This window comes from Bombina bombina, chromosome 3 (assembly GCF_027579735.1).
Source record: "Bombina bombina isolate aBomBom1 chromosome 3, aBomBom1.pri, whole genome shotgun sequence".
Classification (NCBI taxonomy): Eukaryota; Metazoa; Chordata; class Amphibia; order Anura; family Bombinatoridae; genus Bombina; species Bombina bombina.
The window spans coordinates 498,928,303-498,950,375 of NC_069501.1; the positions used below are offsets into that span (position 1 = coordinate 498,928,303).

General features: G+C 40.7%; 1 protein-coding gene across 1 annotated transcript in view; it reads right to left on the bottom strand.

The window, feature by feature from the left end:
* ITPR3 (inositol 1,4,5-trisphosphate receptor type 3) overlaps positions 1 to 22,073 on the bottom strand; it is a 579,835-nt gene that overhangs the window by 87,185 nt on the left and 470,577 nt on the right. The window contains 3 exon segments of the mRNA XM_053706861.1: positions 9,921 to 10,004; positions 16,910 to 17,011; positions 17,614 to 17,709. Coding sequence (XP_053562836.1) covers positions 9,921 to 10,004; positions 16,910 to 17,011; positions 17,614 to 17,709 — 282 coding nt within the window.

Consider the following 22,073-nt stretch of genomic DNA (forward strand, 5'->3'; position numbering starts at 1 on the left):
GCAATAGGAGGAGTTATAGGGAGCAGTTATATGGTGTAATAGGAGGAGTTATAGAGAGCAGTTATATGGTGTAATAGGAGGAGTTATAGAGAGCAGTTATATGGTGCAATAGGAGGAGTTATAGAGAGCTGTTATATGGTGCAATAGGAGGAGTTATAGAGAGCTGTTATATGGTGCATTAGGAGGAATTATAGGGAGCAGTTATATGGTGTAATAGGAGGAGTTATAGAGAGCTGTTATATGGAGCAATAAGAGGAGTTATAGGGAGCAGTTATATGGTGCAATAGGAGGAGTTATAGAGAGCAGTTATATGGTGCAATAGGAGGAATTATAGGGAGCAGTTATATGGTGTAATAGGGGGAGTAATAGGGAGCAGTTATATGGTGTAATAGGAGGAGTTATAGAGAGCTGTTATATGGAGCAATAAGAGGAGTTATAGGGAGCAGTTATATGGTGTAATAGGAGGAGTTATAGAGAGCAGTTATATGGTGTAATAGGAGAAGTTATAGAGAGCTGTTATATGGAGCAATAAGAGGAGTTATAGAGAGCAGTTATATGGTGCAATAGGAGGAATTATAGGGAGCAGTTATATGGTGTAATAGGGGGAGTAATAGGGAGCAGTTATATGGTGTAATAGGAGGAGTTATAGAGAGCTGTTATATGGAGCAATAAGAGGAGTTATAGGGAGCAGTTATATGGTGTAATAGGAGGAGTTATAGAGAGCTCTTATATGGTGCATTAGGAGGAATTATAGGGAGCAGTTATATGGTGTAATAGGAGGAGTTATAGAGAGCAGTTATATGGTGCAATAGGAGGAGTTATAGAGAGCAGTTATATGGTGCATTAGGAGGAGTTATAGGGAACAGTTATATGGTGTAATAGGAGGAGTTATAGGGAGCAGTTATATGGTGTAATAGGAGGAGTTATAGGGAGCAGTTATATGGTGCATTATGAGGAATTATAGGGAGCAGTTATATGGTGCATTAGGAGGAGTTATAAGGAGCAGTTATATGGAGCAATATAGGGAGTTATAGGGAGCAGTTATATGGAGCAATAGGAGGAGTTATAGAGAGCAGTTATATGGAGCAATAGGAGGAGTTATAGAGAGCAGTTATATGGTGCAATAGGAGGAGTTATAGAGAGCAGTTATATGGAGCAATAGGAGGAGTTATAGGGAGCAGTTATATGGAGCAATAGGAGGAGTTATAGAGAGCAGTTATATGGAGCAATAGGAGGAGTTATAGGGAGCAGTTATATGGAGCAATAGGAGGAGTTATAGAGAGCAGTTATATGGAGCAATAGGAGGAGTTATAGAGAGCAGTTATATGGAGCAATAGGAGGAGTTATAGGGAGCAGTTATATGGTGCAATAGGAGGAGTTATAGAGAGCTGTTATATGGTGCAATAGGAGGAGTTATAGGGAGCAGTTATATGGTGTAATAGGAGGAGTTATAGGGAGCAGTTATATGGTGCAATAGGAGGAGTTATAGGGAGCAGTTATATGGTGCATTAGGAGGAATTATAGGGAGCAGTTATATGGTGCATTAGGAGGAATTATAGGGAGCAGTTATATGGTGCATTAGGAGGAGTTATAGGGAGCAGTTATATGGTGTAATAGGAGGAGTTATAGGGAGCAGTTATATGGTGCAATAGGAGGAGTTATAGGGAGCTGTTATATGGTGCAATAGGAGGAGTTATAGAGAGCAGTTATATGGTGCAATAGGAGGAGTTATAGGGAGCAGTTATATGGTGCAATAGGAGGAGTTATAGAGAGCTGTTATATGGTGCAATAGGAGGAGTTATAGAGAGCAGTTATATGGTGCAATAGGAGGAATTATAGGGAGCAGTTATATGGTGTAATAGGGGGAGTAATAGGGAGCAGTTATATGGTGTAATAGGAGGAGTTATAGAGAGCTGTTATATGGAGCAATAAGAGGAGTTATAGGGAGCAGTTATATGGTGTAATAGGAGGAGTTATAGAGAGCAGTTATATGGTGTAATAGGAGGAGTTATAGAGAGCTGTTATATGGAGCAATAAGAGGAGTTATAGAGAGCAGTTATATGGTGCAATAGGAGGAATTATAGGGAGCAGTTATATGGTGTAATAGGGGGAGTAATAGGGAGCAGTTATATGGTGTAATAGGAGGAGTTATAGAGAGCTGTTATATGGAGCAATAAGAGGAGTTATAGGGAGCAGTTATATGGTGTAATAGGAGGAGTTATAGAGAGCTCTTATATGGTGCATTAGGAGGAATTATAGGGAGCAGTTATATGGTGTAATAGGAGGAGTTATAGAGAGCAGTTATATGGTGCAATAGGAGGAGTTATAGAGAGCAGTTATATGGTGCATTAGGAGGAGTTATAGGGAACAGTTATATGGTGTAATAGGAGGAGTTATAGGGAGCAGTTATATGGTGTAATAGGAGGAGTTATAGGGAGCAGTTATATGGTGCATTAGGAGGAATTATAGGGAGCAGTTATATGGTGCATTAGGAGGAGTTATAAGGAGCAGTTATATGGAGCAATATAGGGAGTTATAGGGAGCAGTTATATGGAGCAATAGGAGGAGTTATAGAGAGCAGTTATATGGAGCAATAGGAGGAGTTATAGAGAGCAGTTATATGGAGCAATAAGAGGAGTTATAGGGAGCAGTTATATGGAGCAATAGGAGGAGTTATAGAGAGCAGTTATATGGAGCAATAGGAGGAGTTATAGGGAGCAGTTATATGGAGCAATAGGAGGAGTTATAGAGAGCAGTTATATGGAGCAATAGGAGGAGTTATAGGGAGCAGTTATATGGAGCAATAGGAGGAGTTATAGAGAGCAGTTATATGGAGCAATAGGAGGAGTTATAGAGAGCAGTTATATGGAGCAATAGGAGGAGTTATAGGGAGCAGTTATATGGTGCAATAGGAGGAGTTATAGAGAGCTGTTATATGGTGCAATAGGAGGAGTTATAGGGAGCAGTTATATGGTGTAATAGGAGGAGTTATAGGGAGCAGTTATATGGTGCAATAGGAGGAGTTATAGGGAGCAGTTATATGGTGCATTAGGAGGAATTATAGGGAGCAGTTATATGGTGCATTAGGAGGAGTTATAGGGAGCAGTTATATGGTGTAATAGGAGGAGTTATAGGGAGCAGTTATATGGTGCAATAGGAGGAGTTATAGGGAGCTGTTATATGGTGCAATAGGAGGAGTTATAGGGAGCAGTTATATGGTGCAATAGGAGGAGTTATAGGGAGCAGTTATATGGTGCAATAGGAGGAGTTATAGGGAGCAGTTATATGGTGCAATAGGAGGAGTTATAGAGAGCAGTTATATGGTGCAATAGGAGGAGTTATAGAGAGCAGTTATATGGAGCAATAGGAGGAGTTATAGAGAGCAGTTATATGGTGCAATAGGAGGAATTATAGGGAGAAGTTATATGGTGCAATAGGAGGAGTTATAGAGAGCAGTTATATGGTGCAATAGGAGGAGTTATAGAGAGCAGTTATATGGTGTAATAGGAGGAGTTATAGAGAGCAGTTATATGGTGCAATAGGAGGAGTTATAGAGAGCAGTTATATGGTGCAATAGGAGGAGTTATAGAGAGCAGTTATATGGTGCAATAGGAGGAGTTATAGGGAGCAGTTATATGGTGCATTAGGAGGAATTATAGGGAGCAGTTATATGGTGCAATAGGGGGAGTAATAGGGAGCAGTCATATGGTGCAATAGGGGGAGTAATAGGGAGCAGTTATATGGTGCAATAGGAGGAGTTATAGGGAGCAATTATATGGTGCAATAGGAGGAGTTATATGGAGCTGTTATATGGAGCAATAGGAGGAGTTATAGAGAGCAGTTATATGGTGCAATAGGAGGAATTATAGGGAGCAGTTATATGGTGCATTAGGAGGAATTATAGGGAGCAGTTATATGGTGCAATAGGGGGAGTAATAGGGAGCAGTCATATGGTGCAATAGGGGGAGTAATAGGGAGCAGTTATATGGTGCAATAGGAGGAGTTATAGGGAGCAGTTATATGGTGCAATAGGAGGAATTATAGGGAGCAGTTATATGGTGCATTAGGAGGAATTATAGGGAGCAGTTATATGGTGCAATAGGAGGAATTATAGGGAGAAGTTATATGGTGCAATAGGAGGAGTTATAGGGAGCAGTTATATGGTGCAATAGGAGGAGTTATAGGGAGCAGTTATATGGTGCAATAGGAGGAGTTATAGGGAGCAGTTATATGGTGCAATAGGAGGAATTATAGGGAGAAGTTATATGAAGCAATAGGAGGAGTTATAGGGAGCAGTTATATGGTGCAATAGGAGGAGTTATAGAGAGCAGTTATATGGTGCAATAGGAGGAGTTATAGGGAGCAGTTATATGGTGCAATAGGAGGAGTTATAGGGAGCAGTTATATGGTGCATTAGGAGGAGTTATAGAGAGCAGTTATATGGTGCAATAGGAGGAGTTTTAGAGAGCAGTTATATGGTGCAATAGGAGGAGTTATAGGGAGCAGTTATATGGTGCAATAGGAGGAGTTATAGAGAGCAGTTATATGGTGCAATAGGAGGAGTTATAGAGAGCAGTTATATGGTGCAATAGGAGGAGTTATAGAGAGCTGTTATATGGTGCAATAGGAGGAGTTATAGGGAGAAGTTATATGGTGCAATAGGAGGAGTTATAGAGAGCAGTTATATGGTGCAATAGGAGGAGTTATAGAGAGCAGTTATATGGTGCAATAGGAGGAGTTATAGAGAGCAGTTATATGGTGCAATAGGAGGAGTTATAGAGAGCAGTTATATGGTGCAATAGGAGGAGTTATAGAGAGCAGTTATATGGTGCAATAGGAGGAGTTATAGAGAGCAGTTATATGGTGCAATAGGAGGAGTTATAGAGAGCAGTTATATGGTGTAATAGGAGGAGTTATAGAGAGCAGTTATATGGTGCAATAGGAGGAATTATAGAGAGCAGTTATATGGTGCAATAGGAGGAGTTATAGGGAGCAGTTATATGGTGCAATAGGAGGAGTTATAGAGAGCAGTTATATGGTGCAATAGGAGGAGTTATAGAGAACAGTTATATGGTGTAATAGGAGGAGTTATAGAGAGCAGTTATATGGTGCAATAGGAGGAGTTATAGAGAGCAGTTATATGGTGCAATAGGAGGAGTTATAGAGAGCAGTTATATGGTGCAATAGGAGGAGTTATAGAGAGCAGTTATATGGTGCAATAGGAGGAGTTATAGGGAGCAGTTATATGGTGCAATAGGAGGAGTTATAGAGAGCTGTTATATGGTGCAATAGGAGGAGTTATAGGGAGCAGTTATATGGGGCAATAGGAGGAGTTATAGGGAGCAGTTATATGGTGTAATAGGAGGAGTTATAGGGAGCAGTTATATGGTGCAATAGGAGGAGTTATAGAGAGCAGTTATATGGTGCAATAGGAGGAATTATAGGGAGAAGTTATATGGTGCAATAGGAGGAGTTATAGAGAGCTGTTATATGGTGCAATAGGAGGAGTTATTGAGAGCATTTATATGGTGCAATAGGAGGAGTTATAGAGAGCTGTTATAAGGTGCAATAGGAGGAGTTATAGGGAGAAGTTATATGGTGCAATAGGAGGAGTTATAGAGAGCAGTTATATGGTGCAATAGGAGGAGTTATAGGGAGCAGTTATATGAAGTTATAGGAAGAGTTATAGGGAGAAGTTATATGGTGCAATAGGAGGAGTTATAGGGAGCAGTTATATGGTGCAATAGGAGGAGTTATAGAGAGCTGTTATATGATGCAATAGGAGGAGTTATAGGGAGCAGTTATATGAAGTTATAGGAAGAGTTATAGGGAGAAGTTATATGGTGCAATAGGGGGAGTTATAGAGAGTAGTTATATTGTGGAATGGGAGGAGTTATAGAGAGCAGTTATATGATGCAATGGTAGAAGTTATAAGGAGCACATATATGGGAAATAGTCACTGATTGGATCATACGTGTGTATGCCTAATTCTCATTTGCTAAACATCTGTATCTTCATCTGTAGAGGCAAACAATCTCCTCTTAGTGTAAAACAAAATAGGGCATTTTATTTTAACAATAGACTGTCCCTTTAAAAGGAAAATTGGAGGATTTAGAGGGAACAGGTGGAGCAAGTTCCATGATTGGTATAGGCTGATAAGTAGGAGGAGCTATAGGTGTGGTTATATGGACAAGTGAAAGAGTTAATTGTTGGTTGTTGATTACAAGCTGAGTCTGTGGATAGGAATATAATATTTTATTTATAGCTGTGATTAGCCGAGGAGAAATAAATCAACATAAATAAATCCAACATTTCTGTGAATTTCAGAGCCCTGATAAATGTTGGCAATTAGGGCCGCCTTACGCTTGGACTGCTTCACAGTTTAAGTTAATAAATGAAATGAACTTTGTCCCTTCCAATTACTCACAGCTGCCAGGCAATCTGGAAATTCAGGGAGAAATGTAGGGATTCAGACAGGCTTTTTAGATTTTGGTTTTTGATGGTTTAATGAGAGTGTCAGAGAATGGACCGGGACAGTGACAAAGAAAATGTATAGTGATAGAGCACATGGTGTGCTATCGAACAGGCAAGTGAGGGCATTAATAGGTAATAAATTATTGACAGATATAGAGATAGACAGAATGATAGATTGAAATTGAGGTTAGTCCAGAATAAAAGAACCATAAAATTATGCATTGCTACTAGGGAATCAGTTCAAGGGGCAGTCACAATGACAATATGACATTAGTTTATGCAAAATACCATATCAGTATGTTTACATGAGTTTTGAACTTGTCAGCATTGATTTCTTTGTAAAAAGATAAATACATTTTACGAGAACATTTGCTTTGTACAAGAACATTACTTTTTTCAGAATTTGTTTTATTTTCCTATAAAATATGTGTATAATTATGTGCCACAAATCCTTAAATTTATTAGTAGCAATGAACTATTATGTAGATATAACACTTTCTTCTTAAATATATTTCATCATTCTCTTTCTGAAATGTGCTTAAAATGGTAACTGTTAGTTGAGAGTATTTGAAATATTATGTGCCTAATTTAAAGAGACATACAACATCTTGAGATAGTAATACAAACTTTAATTCTGAGTAGGAAAAGAAAAAAACTTTGCAGTCTACTTTGATATATTTTCTGCCCCTTATCCTGTGATTTAAATTAGAAATTGTGGATTTTCCAGTTCCGAGAACTGGAAGTGCACAGTGCAGTCTTCACAAGCCTAACATTACTACATGTTTGTCCCTAATTTGGCCTCAACAGAGAGGAGGAGGTAAGGAATTGAAAAAGAATGCAATATTTGCTAATAAAATGACAGTGGATAACTGTGACTACTTCAGTAACAATTCTAGATTGGGTTCTCCAATTAAGGCAAGTGGCCGGAGGAGTTAAAGGGACACTCAAGTCAAATTAAACTTTTCTGATTCAGAAAAAGCATTCACTTTTAGGCCAATTTCCAGTTTACTTCCATTATCAAATGTTTGCAGTGTCTTTTTATATTCCCACTTTCGTCTTTTTATATTCCCACTTTCTGGGGAACAAGCTCCTACTGAGCATGTGCACAAGACCACAGGGTATATGTATACTAGTCTGTGATTGGCTGATGTCTGTCACAAAATACAGGGGGCCAGAAAATGGGGAAAAAAGAAATTGGCTGGAAAAAAACCTATTGCTTATTTTAAATTCAGGAGTAGGTGTTATTGCATTGTCTTTTTATTATGAACTTGTTAATTATGCAATTCTAGTGTATTAATTGGTCCTTTAAGCAATTGCAAAACAATTGTAGCAAACAAGGTGTTAATCTACTCTGTTCAAACCTGTCGGGTATGTTAATATATTGAGAGACAACTAAAAAGTCTTGTGATGAGAAGGTGTTTTATGTCCCTTTAAGACAACTTATGGCAACAAAATCCCCAGTTTTCCTGTTTAGAGCAATGTCATGCCCATGCAGACAGAAATAACAGTGATTTGGCAACCTATCAAAAACCAGAAGTGAAGCAAGCTACTGTTTGATAGGCGTAAAGAAAGATGTTTGCCATACTCTGCACTCTTCAAATACCTGATAATAATTATAATACTTAAATAAAATGGATGACATAACCTAACAAACTACCACAACTCTTTAAAGGGACATGACAGCCAAAACATTTATTTCATGATTCAGATAGAGCATAACATTTACATTAAGTTGCCATTTCACTATTTTAAATCTTATTTTGTTCTCATGGTATTCTTTGTTGAACAGAATACCTAGGTAGGTAGTGTGTATGTGTTTGATAACTAAAGGTCAGGAGTTTTGCAAGAATGTGTTAGAGCATTAGATGTCAGAAGTATTTGTACAATTCTATAAAATCCTTGCTAAACTACTGCCATTTAGTTCTCCAGGCATGTTCACGCTCTTGAGCCTACCTACCAGCTTTTTTAACAAAGGATACCAAGAGAACATCGTTCTATCTGAGCCATGAAAGACATTTTAGGCTTCATGTCCCTTTAAAGGGACTTTAAATGTAATTCCCATGTAGTATATCATCATGAGCCCCAAGGCAGAACATGCTGTGATCTGAGATGTCATCGCAGAAAATGCAGCATGTCTGCAGACAGAATGGGATACAGGCCGGAACTGTTAGTGCTTTCACATTTCAGCGCTGCTATGCATCAGGCTGTTATCTTCAAACAGTGCTCTGCTCTGGCTGCACTGTGTAAGTTTTCCTTAACACAGTGCATCCAGAGCAAAGTGCTGTTTGAAGAGAACAGTCACATATGGATCAGGACTGCAAATCAGCCGTGCATTTATTGTTGACTGGCTCTCAGGGATTTTTTAAAAGCTTAAAGGGACACTGAACCCAATTTTTTCTTTCATGATTAAGATAAAGCATGCAATTTTAAGCAACTTTCTATTTTACTCCTATTATAATTTTTCCGTTGTTCTTTTGCTATCTTTATTTGAAAAAGAAGGCTTTTAAGTTTTTTTGGTTCAGGACGCTGGACAGCACTTTTTTTATTGGTGAATGAATTTATCCACCAATCAGCAAGAACAACTCAGGTTGCTCACCATAAATGGGCCTGCATCTAAACTTACATTCTTGCATTTCAAATAAAGATACCAAGAGAATTAAGAAAAGTTGATAATAGGAGTAAATTAGAAAGCTGCTTAAAAGTTCATGCTCTATCTGAATCACAAAAGAAAAAAATTGGGTACAGTGTCCCTTTAGCTCGCGGTAGCAATAACCAGCCAGTTGTATAGGCTGGTTAAAGGGACAGTAAAATAAAAAAAAAATATTTCATGATTTAAATAGGGCATGTAATTTTAAATAACTTTCCAATTTACTTTTATTACCAATGTTGCTTTGTTCTCTTGGCATTCTCAGTTGAAAGCTAAATCTAGGAGGATCATGTGCTAATTAGACCTTGAAGACTGCCTCTAATCTGAAAGCATTTTGACAGTTTTTCACCACTAGAGGGCGTTAGTTCATGTGTTTCATATAGATAACATTGAGTTCAGGCACGTGAAGCTCCTAGGAGTCAGCACTGATTGGCTAAAAATGCAAGTCTGTCAAAAGAACTGAAATAAGGGGGCAGTTTGCAGAGGCATAGATACAAGGTAATCACAGAGGTAAAAAGTATATTATTATAACTGTGTTGGGTATGCAAAATTGGGGAATGGGTAATAAAGGGATTATCTACCTTTTTAAACAACAAAAACTCTGGTGTTTACTGTCCCTTTAATTATCAAACGCAAACGGGCATGCGATAATTTAGCGCTCCACTTGTAATCTGGCCCCTTATTTTGTCTGTGGATCTTTGCTAGTGCAGTAATTCATTTCTGAAGCACATATAATACTGTTGCCAATATCCCTTTTTGATAAGCAGCTGAATGCACAAATAAATCAAGTCATCATTACCATGGTGGAGATACTCTCTTCTTCCTCTTGAATGCGTCGGATTGGACGGAGAAGATGCTGAAGATGCCTATTATGGCGGGCCAGCTGGGGAAACAAGATAAAAATGGTTTGAACTCCCTAGTGCACAGAAAAGAAGTGCATAATTCACGTGGCTACATGTAAATAAGTGCATTAACAAATTTTGGGCACCAGAAGACGTTATGCACCTTTAAAAGGTACTCAAAACATGTTCATCATCCATATGAAAGAATAGCATATTAATTGAATATGTTGATTTAGTTTGTCTGAATAGACTTTTATGCTGTTTAAATTAAAATGGAAACAAGGCAAGCAATATCACTGGATGGTAGGTAACACCCCCACAGCTCTATTGGCAGAGAGGGACATGCCTCTATTGGCAGAGAGGGACGTGCCTCTATTGGCAGAGAGGGACAAGCCTCTATTGGCAGAGAGGGACGTGCCTCTATTGGCAGAGAGGGACGTGCCTCTATTGGCAGAGAGGGACGTGCCTCTATTGGCAGAGAGGGACATGCCTCTATTGGCAGAGAGGGACATGCCTCTATTGGCAGAGAGGGACAAGCCTCTATTGGCAGAGAGGGACATGGTGCTATTGGCAGAGAGGGACGTGCTTCTATTGGCAGAGAGGGACGTGCTTCTATTGGCAGAGAGGGAAGTGCTTCTATTGGCAGAGAGGGACGTGCTTCTATTGGCAGAGAGGGACATGCTTCTATTGGCAGAGAGGGACATGCTTCTATTGGCAGAGAGGGACATGCTTCTATTGGCAGAGAGGGACATGCTTCTATTGGCAGAGAGGGACAGGCTTCTATTGGCAGAGAGGGGCAGGCTTCTATTGGCAGAGAGGGACAGGCTTCTATTGGCAGAGAGGGACAAGTTTCTATTGGCAGAGAGGGACAAGCTTCTATTGGCAGAGAGGGACATGCTTCTATTGGCAGAGAGGGACATGCTTCTATTGGCAGAGAGGGACATGCTTCTATTGGCAGAGAGGGACATGCTTCTATTGGCAGAGAGGGACATGCTTCTATTGGCAGAGAGGGGCATGCTTCTATTGGCAGAGAGGGGCATGCTTCTATTGGCAGAGAGGGGCATGCTTCTATTGGCAGAGAGGGGCATGCTTCTATTGGCAGAGAGGGACATGCTTCTATTGACAGAGAGGGACATGCTTCTATTGGCAGAGAGGGACGTGCTTCTATTGGCAGAGAGGGACGTGCTTCTATTGGCAGAGAGGGACGTGCTTCTATTGGCAGAGAGGGACATGCTTCTATTGGCAGAGAGGGACATGCTTCTATTGGTAGAGAGGGACAAGCCTGTATTGGCAGAGAGGGACATGCTTCTATTGGCAGAGAGGGACATGCTTCTATTGGCAGAGAGGGACATGTTTCTATTGGCAGAGAGGGACAAGCCTCTATTGGCAGAGAGGGACAAGCCTCTATTGGCAGAGAGGGACAAGCTTCTATTGTCAGAGAGGGACAAGCTTCTATTGGCAGAGAGGGACAAGCCTGTATTGGCAGAGAGGGACAAGCCTGTATTGGCAGAGAGGGACATGCCTGTATTGGCAGAGAGGGACATGCTTCTATTGGCAGAGAGGGACATGACTGTATTGTCAGAGAGGGACATGACTGTATTGACAGAGAGGGACATGCCTGTATTGTCAGAGAGGGACATGACTGTATTGTCAGAGAGGGACATGCCTGTATTGTCAGAGAGGGACATGCCTGTATTGGCAGAGAAAGACATGACTGTATTGGCAGAGAAAGACATGACTGTATTGGCAGAGAAAGACATGACTGTATTGTCAGAGAGGGACATGACTGTATTGTCAGAGAGGGACATGACTGTATTGACAGAGAGGGACATGCCTGTATAGTCAGAGAGGGACATGCCTGTATTGGCAGAGAGGGACATGCCTGTATTGGCAGAGAGGGACATGACTGTATTGGCAGAGAGGGACATGACTGTATTGGCAGAGAGGGACATGCCTGTATTGTCAGAGAGGGACATGGTGCTATTGGCAGAGAGGGATAAGCCTGTATTGTCAGAGAGGGATAAGCCTGTATTGACAGAGAGGGACATGAGTTTATTGTCAGAGAGGGACATGACTGTATTGGCAGAGAGGAACATGCCTGAATTGACAGAGAGGGACATGACTGTATTGCCAGAGAGGGACATGCCTGTATTGTCAGAGAGGGACATGACTGTATTGACAGAGAGGGACATGACTGTATTGGCAGAGAGGGACAAGCTTCTATTGGCAGAGAGGGACAAGCTTCTATTGGCAGAGAGGGACATGCTTCTATTGGCAGAGAGGGACATGCTTCTATTGGCAGAGAGGGACATGCTTCTATTGGCAGAGAGGGACATGCTTCTATTGGCAGAGAGGGACATGCTTCTATTGGCAGAGAGGGGCATGCTTCTATTGGCAGAGAGGGACATGCTTCTATTGGCAGAGAGGGACATGCTTCTATTGGCAGAGAGGGACATGCTTCTATTGGAAGAGAGGGACATGCTTCTATTGTCAGAGAGGGACATGCTTCTATTGTCAGAGAGGGACATGACTGTATTGTCAGAGAGGGACATGACTGTATTGTCAGAGAGGGACATGACTGTATTGTCTGAGAGGGACATGACTGTATTGTCAGAGAGGGACATGACTGTATTGTCAGAGAGGGACATGACTGTATTGTCAGAGAGGGACATGACTGTATTGTCAGAGAGGGACATGACTGTATTGTCAGAGAGGGACATGACTGTATTGTCAGAGAGGGACATGACTGTATTGGCAGAGAGGGACATGCCTGTATTGGCAGAGAGGGACATGCCTGTATTGGCAGAGAGGGATAAGCCTGTATTGGCAGAGAGGGACAAGCCTGTATTGGCAGAGAGGGACATGCCTGTATTGTTAGAGAGGGACATGCCTGTATTGTTAGAGAGGGACATGACTGTATTGGCAGAGAGGGACATGACTGTATTGTCAGAGAGGGACATGACTGTATTGGCAGAGAGGGACATGCCTGTATTGTCAGAGAGGGACATGCCTGTATTGTCAGAGAGGGACATGCCTGTATTGTCAGAGAGGGACATGACTGTATTGGCAGAGAGGGACATGACTGTATTGGCAGAGAGGGACATGACTGTATTGGCAGAGAGGGACATGAGTTTATTGTCAGAGAGGGACATGACTGTATTGGCAGAGAGGGACATGACTGTATTGTCAGAGAGGGACATGACTGTATTGTCAGAGAGGGACATGAGTTTATTGTCAGAGAGGGACATGACTGTATTGTCAGAGAGGGACATGACTTTATTGTCAGAGAGGGACATGACTTTATTGGCAGAGAGGGACATGACTGTATTGGCAGAGAAGGACATGACTGTATTGGCAGAGAGGGACATGACTGTATTGGCAGAGAGGGACATGACTGTATTGGCAGAGAAAGACATGACTGTATTGTCAGAGAGGGACATGACTGTATTGTCAGAGAGGGACATGACTGTATTGACAGAGAGGGACATGCCTGTATAGTCAGAGAGGGACATGCCTGTATTGGCAGAGAGGGACATGCCTGTATTGGCAGAGAGGGACATGACTGTATTGGCAGAGAGGGACATGACTGTATTGGCAGAGAGGGACATGCCTGTATTGTCAGAGAGGGACATGGTGCTATTGGCAGAGAGGGATAAGCCTGTATTGTCAGAGAGGGATAAGCCTGTATTGACAGAGAGGGACATGAGTTTATTGTCAGAGAGGGACATGACTGTATTGGCAGAGAGGAACATGCCTGAATTGACAGAGAGGGACATGACTGTATTGCCAGAGAGGGACATGCCTGTATTGTCAGAGAGGGACATGACTGTATTGACAGAGAGGGACATGACTGTATTGGCAGAGAGGGACAAGCTTCTATTGGCAGAGAGGGACAAGCTTCTATTGGCAGAGAGGAACATGCTTCTATTGGCAGAGAGGGACATGCTTCTATTGGCAGAGAGGGACATGCTTCTATTGGCAGAGAGGGACATGCTTCTATTGGCAGAGAGGGACATGCTTCTATTGGCAGAGAGGGGCATGCTTCTATTGGCAGAGAGGGACATGCTTCTATTGGCAGAGAGGGACATGCTTCTATTGGCAGAGAGGGACATGCTTCTATTGGAAGAGAGGGACATGCTTCTATTGTCAGAGAGGGACATGCTTCTATTGTCAGAGAGGGACATGACTGTATTGTCAGAGAGGGACATGACTGTATTGTCAGAGAGGGACATGACTGTATTGTCTGAGAGGGACATGACTGTATTGTCAGAGAGGGACATGACTGTATTGTCAGAGAGGGACATGACTGTATTGTCAGAGAGGGACATGACTGTATTGTCAGAGAGGGACATGACTGTATTGTCAGAGAGGGACATGACTGTATTGTCAGAGAGGGACATGACTGTATTGGCAGAGAGGGACATGCCTGTATTGGCAGAGAGGGACATGCCTGTATTGGCAGAGAGGGATAAGCCTGTATTGGCAGAGAGGGACAAGCCTGTATTGGCAGAGAGGGACATGCCTGTATTGTTAGAGAGGGACATGCCTGTATTGTTAGAGAGGGACATGACTGTATTGGCAGAGAGGGACATGACTGTATTGTCAGAGAGGGACATGACTGTATTGGCAGAGAGGAACATGCCTGTATTGTCAGAGAGGGACATGCCTGTATTGTCAGAGAGGGACATGCCTGTATTGTCAGAGAGGGACATGACTGTATTGGCAGAGAGGGACATGACTGTATTGGCAGAGAGGGACATGACTGTATTGGCAGAGAGGGACATGAGTTTATTGTCAGAGAGGGACATGACTGTATTGGCAGAGAGGGACATGACTGTATTGTCAGAGAGGGACATGACTGTATTGTCAGAGAGGGACATGAGTTTATTGTCAGAGAGGGACATGACTGTATTGTCAGAGAGGGACATGACTTTATTGTCAGAGAGGGACATGACTTTATTGGCAGAGAGGGACATGACTGTATTGGCAGAGAAGGACATGACTGTATTGGCAGAGAGGGACATGACTGTATTGGCAGAGAGGGACATGACTGTATTGGCAGAGAGGGACATGCCTGTATTGGCAGAGAGGGATAAGCCTGTATTGGCAGAGAGGGACATGCCTGTATTGGCAGAGAGGGACATGACTGTATTGGCAGAGAGGGACATGACTGTATTGGCAGAGAGGGACATGACTGTATTGGCAGAGAGGGACATGACTGTATTGTCAGAGAGGGACATGGTGCTATTGGCAGAGAGGGACATGACTGTATTGTCAGAGAGGGACATGTCTGTATTGTCAGAGAGGGACATGGTGCTATTGGCAGAGAGGGACATGGTGCTATTGTCAGAGAGGGACATGACTGTATTGTCAGAGAAGGACATGGTGCTATTGGCAGAGAGGGACATGGTGCTATTGGCAGAGAGGGACATGACTGTATTGTCAGAGAGGGACATGTCTGTATTGTCAGAGAGGGACATGGTGCTATTGGCAGAGAGGGACATGGTGCTATTGTCAGAGAGGGACATGACTGTATTGTCAGAGAAGGACATGGTGCTATTGGCAGAGAGGGACATGGTGCTATTGGCAGAGAGGGACATGGTGCTATTGGCAGAGAGGGACATGGTGCTATTGGCAGAGAGGGATAAGCCTCTATTGGCAGAGAGGGACATGCTCCTATTGGCAGAAAGGGACATGCTCCTATTGGCAGAGAGGGGCAAGCCTAATAATAAAACTTTATTTTATTCAACACAGGAAGATTCATTTAAAAAACCTGTGATACAATGTGAAATGCCCCCTTTTAGATGAAAGTGATGGTAAATGTAGCACATTTACTAAGTATAGTCTGTAGAGTATCATCAAGTAATTGTATTTATAAATGGTGGTGGGGGGGGGGGTTGGATGTAAAACAATTGTACTTACAGGTGCTCTTGCGCTAACGCATGCACAATATTGTGGGGGCTTCCTAAATTGCTCTACGCATGCGCAATATTGTGGGGGCTTCCTAAATTGCTCTACGCATGCGCAATATTGTGGGGGCTTCCTAAATTGCTCTACGCATGCACAATATTGTGGGGGCTTCCTAAATTGCTCTACGCATGCGCAATATTGTGCTGTTTTGTTTTAGCAGCACACCTTCATGAGAGGCTCTTCACATGTACAATTTATTCAAAAAGGGAAATCCCTATTACGTAATAGTAAACAGCGATTCGGAAATTCTTGTTTACTTGTATTACTGGCAGCTTAGTTGCGAGTGCTAATCAGCTATCTCTCGGGATTGCGCACTGACAATTACACATAGAGCAGGTGGGACTGCTCTATACATCATTAAACTACAGAAAAAGAAAGACTAAAGGAGGAGAAAAATAAACACAGTGTTATAACATTGATTTTTCAGTGAAATAATTTAAAGGGACATAAAACCTATAAATGTTCTTTCATGAATCAGACAGAACATACAATTTTTTAACAACGTTCCCATTTACTTCTATTATCAATTTTTCTTCGTTTTCTTATCTTTTGTTGAAAAGCATAGATGTGCACATGCCTACAGCATTATATGGCAGCAGTTTTGCAACAATATTATACATTAGCAAGAGCACTAGATGGTAGCGCTATTTTCTGTCATGTAAGTGCTTCATGCACATACACACTACCTACCTAGGTAGCTCTTCAACAAAAAATAACATGGGTACAAAGAAAATCTGTAAATATTGGAAACTTTTTAAAAATGGTATTCTCTATCTGAATGGTGAAAGAAACATTTTGGGTTTCATATCCGTTCAATATTGCAAAGTATCCATACAGCTGATTGACAAACTCATTTAGGATCTAATGGTAAGTTAAGAAAATATACCGTCACTTTAAAAGTAAATACAGTTTCCTGGAGTTAAACCACAATATGAGCCAAAAAAAAATAAAAACTAATAATAATCTTAAAACTGACCTGCAAAGCCAGGATGTAGATATTGTGCCCAACATCACGGGGTGAGACATCAGAGCTGTCTCCCTCATCCTCTTGTAGGTAAGCTTTCTTGATTACATCCACCTGTCAAATATGCAAAAAAATATTATTTCTTAATTATTATGTTTACTTTTAATTCCCTAATTGATTCCTCTGCGCTACATTGGGTTGTACAATAAATAATAACAATATAGGTATAGCAGACGAAGAATTAGATGCCCCAAACGTTTAAAGATGAGACGTTACAGACATTAAACTAAATATTTAATTTCAGCATAAAGTATTTAACTAAGGACAAAATAATTTAATACAATTTCCTTATTTATTTTGCCTGCTTTTTCTGTAAAATACCTCTGAATATTAGTTTAGTTATACTCCTCCATCATATTTACTTATATAAACATGTAGCTTTCTACAAAGTGATTGGTTAGATCATAGTACAAGTACATTTAGATTTGTCCTTGATTGGCCAAAACAAACAAGACATAGAACGTAGATTCAACCAGGCTTTTCAAGAAGTTTATATTTGAGCTACTTCTCATTTGCAAAACCTTGTAAATTGGGCTAGCACAATTATTTAAACATATTTATTCTCCAGAGTACTGATTAGTTGATTATACTTTAAATGCAATGTCCCTTTAGGTAAAAGGTGGTTTGAAATCTTTATATCTTGAAGTTTAACTCACCAATTCCTGCGGTCGTAGACTGATAAGGATCCTCTCTGCATTCTCACTGTCATGTCGGCTTTCCATAAGGGCAAGGAGCAGCTTTGAAGCATTGTCCTGTAATAAGTCAAAACAGAGCATTCTAAAAATACAACCAACAGTAATATTTTTAACCATGTTTTTTTCCATGTGGTTAATGTAATGATAAACAAAACTAAACGGTGTAATAAAATCAGCCAATATAATTTTTCCAAATATAGATTTTTTTTTCAGTTGGGTATGAAAAAAAGGAATCCAAGATCTGGGAAATTAAACAACAAAAAAAAAACAAAAAAAATAAAGCTTCACATAATAATAGGTCAAAGAGACAGCTTTAATCTGTAGCAGAAATTGTGATAACATCATTACCATTTTCTACATTACAAGAGTATTCTGACAACTAATTTGTATAAAGGATTTAATAACTATCTGTTATAGCTGCTAAATACTAAGAAATAACTCCTTATTGTTCCTTATAACTGTTCCATGTAACTCCTCCTATTGCTCCATATAACTGCTCCATATAACTCCTCCTATTGCTCCATATAACTCCTCCTATCGCTCCCTATTAGTTCTCCTATTGCACCATATAACTCCTCCTATTGCTCCCTATAACTGCACCATATAACTCCTCCTATTGCTCCCTATAACTCCTCCTATTGCACCATATAACTCCTCCTATTGCTCCCTATAACTGCACCATATAACTCCTCCTATTGCTCCCTATAACTGCTCCATATAACTCCTCTTATCGCTCCCTATTATCCCTCCTATTGCACCATATAACTCCTCCTATTGCTCCATATAACTACTCCATATAACTCTTCCTATTTCTCCCTATAACTCCTCCTATTGCTCCATATAACTGCTCCATATAACTCCTCCTATTGCTCCCTATAACTCCTCCTATCGCTCCCTATTAGTCCTCCTATTGCACCATATAACTCCTTCTATTGCTCCCTATAACTCCTCCTATTGCTCCCTATAACTCCTCCTATTGCTCCCTATTAGTCCTCCTATTGCACCATATAACTCCTCCTATTGCTCCATATAACTTGTCCATATAACTCCTCCTATTGCACCATATAACTCCTCCTATTGCTCCCTATAACTGCACCATATAACTCCTCCTATTGCTCCCTATAACTGCTCCATATAACTCCTCTTATCGCTCCCTATTATCCCTCCTATTGCACCATATAACTCCTCCTATTGCTCCATATAACTGCTCCATATAACTCTTCCTATTTCTCCCTATAACTCCTCCTATTGCTCCATATAACTGCTCCATATAACTTCTCCAATTGCTCCCTATAACCCCTCCTATTTTTATATTAGGAATAATATTTATTTTTATTGATATAACAATATGTAAGAAAAAAGTAGATAAATACACAACAATAAAAAAAACAAAAGAACCAAAAAAAAATACTACTAAAAAAAGACTAAGCAAAAAAACAGTAAACAACAGCAGTAAAGAATAAATACTTTATATTCACCACCTGAAGTCTTCATCAGTTATAAACCAATCCTGGTGTTGGAGGGGAAAAAAAAGGACCACAAAAAATGTTCTGTTCTTCATTAGTTGTAATCCAATTTGATCCAGGCGACAGCTCCCCCTCTGCTGTGGCGGCTGGAACTCCGGTCCTCTTGTTGGCGGCGGCTCCGGTTATATTGTCGGTGGTGGATCCTCCAGTGCTCCTCTTCTTCTGTCAACTTATAATCATGCTGTCCGGCAACAAACTGAAAATTTTCCAGCCAGATCCCCTTTTATAGGGATTTGCTGGCATTTCTATTGGCTGTTTTTTTTTTTAAATTTCTCAAATCAGCCAACATGTTGTTTTTTTTAAAAATCAGCCAATACAAAAAAACATAATTTATGTAAGAACTTACCTGATAAATTCATTTCTTTCATATTAGCAAGAGTCCATGAGCTAGTGACGTATGGGATATACATTCCTACCAGGAGGGGCAAAGTTTCCCAAACCTTAAAATGCCTATAAATACACCCCTCACCACACCCACAAATCAGTTTAACGAATAGCCAAGAAGTGGGGTGATAAGAAAAAAGTGCGAAAGCATATAAAATAAGGAATTGGAATAATTGTGCTTTATACAAAAAAATCATAACCACCACAAAAAGGGTGGGCCTCATGGACTCTTGCTAATATGAAAGAAATTAATTTATCAGGTAAGTTCTTACATAAATTATGTTTTCTTTCATGTAATTAGCAAGAGTCCATGAGCTAGTGACGTATGGGATAATGACTACCCAAGATGTGGATCTTTCCACGCAAGAGTCACTAGAGAGGGAGGGATAAAATAAAGACAGCCAATTCCTGCTGAAAATAATCCACACCCAGTAGATTCAAACTGAAACCGCTGCCTGAAGTACTTTTCTACCAAAAACTGCTTCAGAAGAAAGAAAACACATCAAAATGGTAGAATTTAGTAAAAGTATGCAAAGAGGACCAAGTTGCTGCTTTGCAAATCTGATCAACCGAAGCTTCATTCCTAAACGCCCAGGAAGTAGAAACTGACCTAGTAGAATGAGCTGTAATCCTTTGAGGCGGAGTTTTACCCGACTCGACATAGGCATGATGAATTAAAGATTTCAACCAAGATGCCAAAGAAATGGCAGAAGCTTTCTGGCTTTTTCTAGAACCAGAAAAGATGAAAAATAGACTAGAAGTCTTTCGGAAAGACTTAGTAGCTTCAACATAATATTACAAAGCTCTAACAACATCCAAAGAATGCAATGATTTCTCCTTAGAATTCTTAGGATTAGGACATAATGAAGGAACCACAATTTCTCTACTAATGTTGTTAGAATACACAACCTTAGGAAAAAATTCAAAAGAAGTTCGCAACACCACCTTATCCTGATGAAAAATCAGAAAAGGAGACTCACAAGAAAGAGCAGATAATTCAGAGACTCTTCTGGCAGAAGAGATGGCCAAAAGAAACAAAACTTTCCAAGAAAGAAGTTTAATGTCCAAATGAATGCATGGGTTCAAAAGGAGGAGCTAGAAGAGCCCCCAGAACCAAATTCAAACTCCAAGGAGGAGAAATTGACTGAATGACAGGTTTTATACGAACCAAGTCTTGTACAAAACAATGAATATCAGGAAGATTAGCAATCTTTCTGTGAAAAAGAACAGAAAGGGCAGAGATTTGTCCTGTCAAGGAACTTGCGGACAAATCTTTATCTAAACCATCCTGAAGAAACTGTAAAAAAATTCTCGGAATTCTAAAAGAATGCCAGGAAAAATGATGAGAAGACACTAAGAAATATAAGTCTTCCAGACTCTACAATATATCTCTCTAGATACAGATTTACGAGCCTGTAACATAGTATTAATCACAGAGTCAGAGAAACCTCTTTGACCAAGAATCAAGCATTCAATCTCCATACCCTTAAATTTAAAGATTTGAGATCCTGATGGAAAAAAGGACCTTGCGACAGAAGGTCTGGTCTTAACGGAAGAGTCCAAGGTTGGCAAGAGGCCATCCGAAAAAGAATCCGTCCATGCTGGAGCTACCAGCAGAACAAACGAACATTCCTTCAGAATCTTGGAGATTACTCTTGGAAGAAGAACTAGAGGCGGAGAGATATAGGCAGGATGATACTTCCAAGGAAGTGATAATGCATTCACTGCCTCCGCCTGAGGATCCCGGGGTCTGAACAGATACCTGGGAAGTTTCTTGTTTAGATGAGAAACCATCAGATCTATTTCTGGAAGTTCCCACATTTGAACAATCTGAAGAAATACCTCTGGGTGAAGAGACCATTCGCCCGGATACAACGTTTGATGACTGAGATAATCCGCTTCCTAATTGTCTATACCTGGGAAATAAACCGCAGAGATTAGACAGGAGCTGGATTCCGCCCAAACCAGAATTCGAGATACTTCTTTCATAGCCAGAGGACTGTGAGTCCCTCCTTGATGATTGATGTCTGTCTGAAACCAAATGAACGACTCTCTCTTCAGAAGAGGCCAAGACTGAAGAGCTCTGAAATTTGCACGGAGTTCCAAAATATTGATCAGTAATCTCACCTCCTGAGATTCCCAAACCCCTTGTGCCGTCAGAGACCCCCACACAGCTCCCCAACCTGTAAGACTTGCATCTGTTGAAATTACAGTCCAGGTCGGAAGAACAAAAGAAGCCCCCTGAACTAAACGATGGTGATCTGTCCACCACGTCAGAGAGTGTCGTACAATCGGTTTTAAAGATATTAATTGAGATATCTTTATGTAATCCCTGCACCATTGGTTCAGCATACAGAGCTGAAGAGGTCGCATGTGAAAATGAGCAAAGGAGATCGCGTCCGATGCAGCAGTCATAAGACCTAAAATTTCCATGCATAAGGCTACCAAAGGGAATGATTGTGACTGAAGGTTTTGACAAGCTGATATCAATGTTAGACTTCTCTTGTCTGA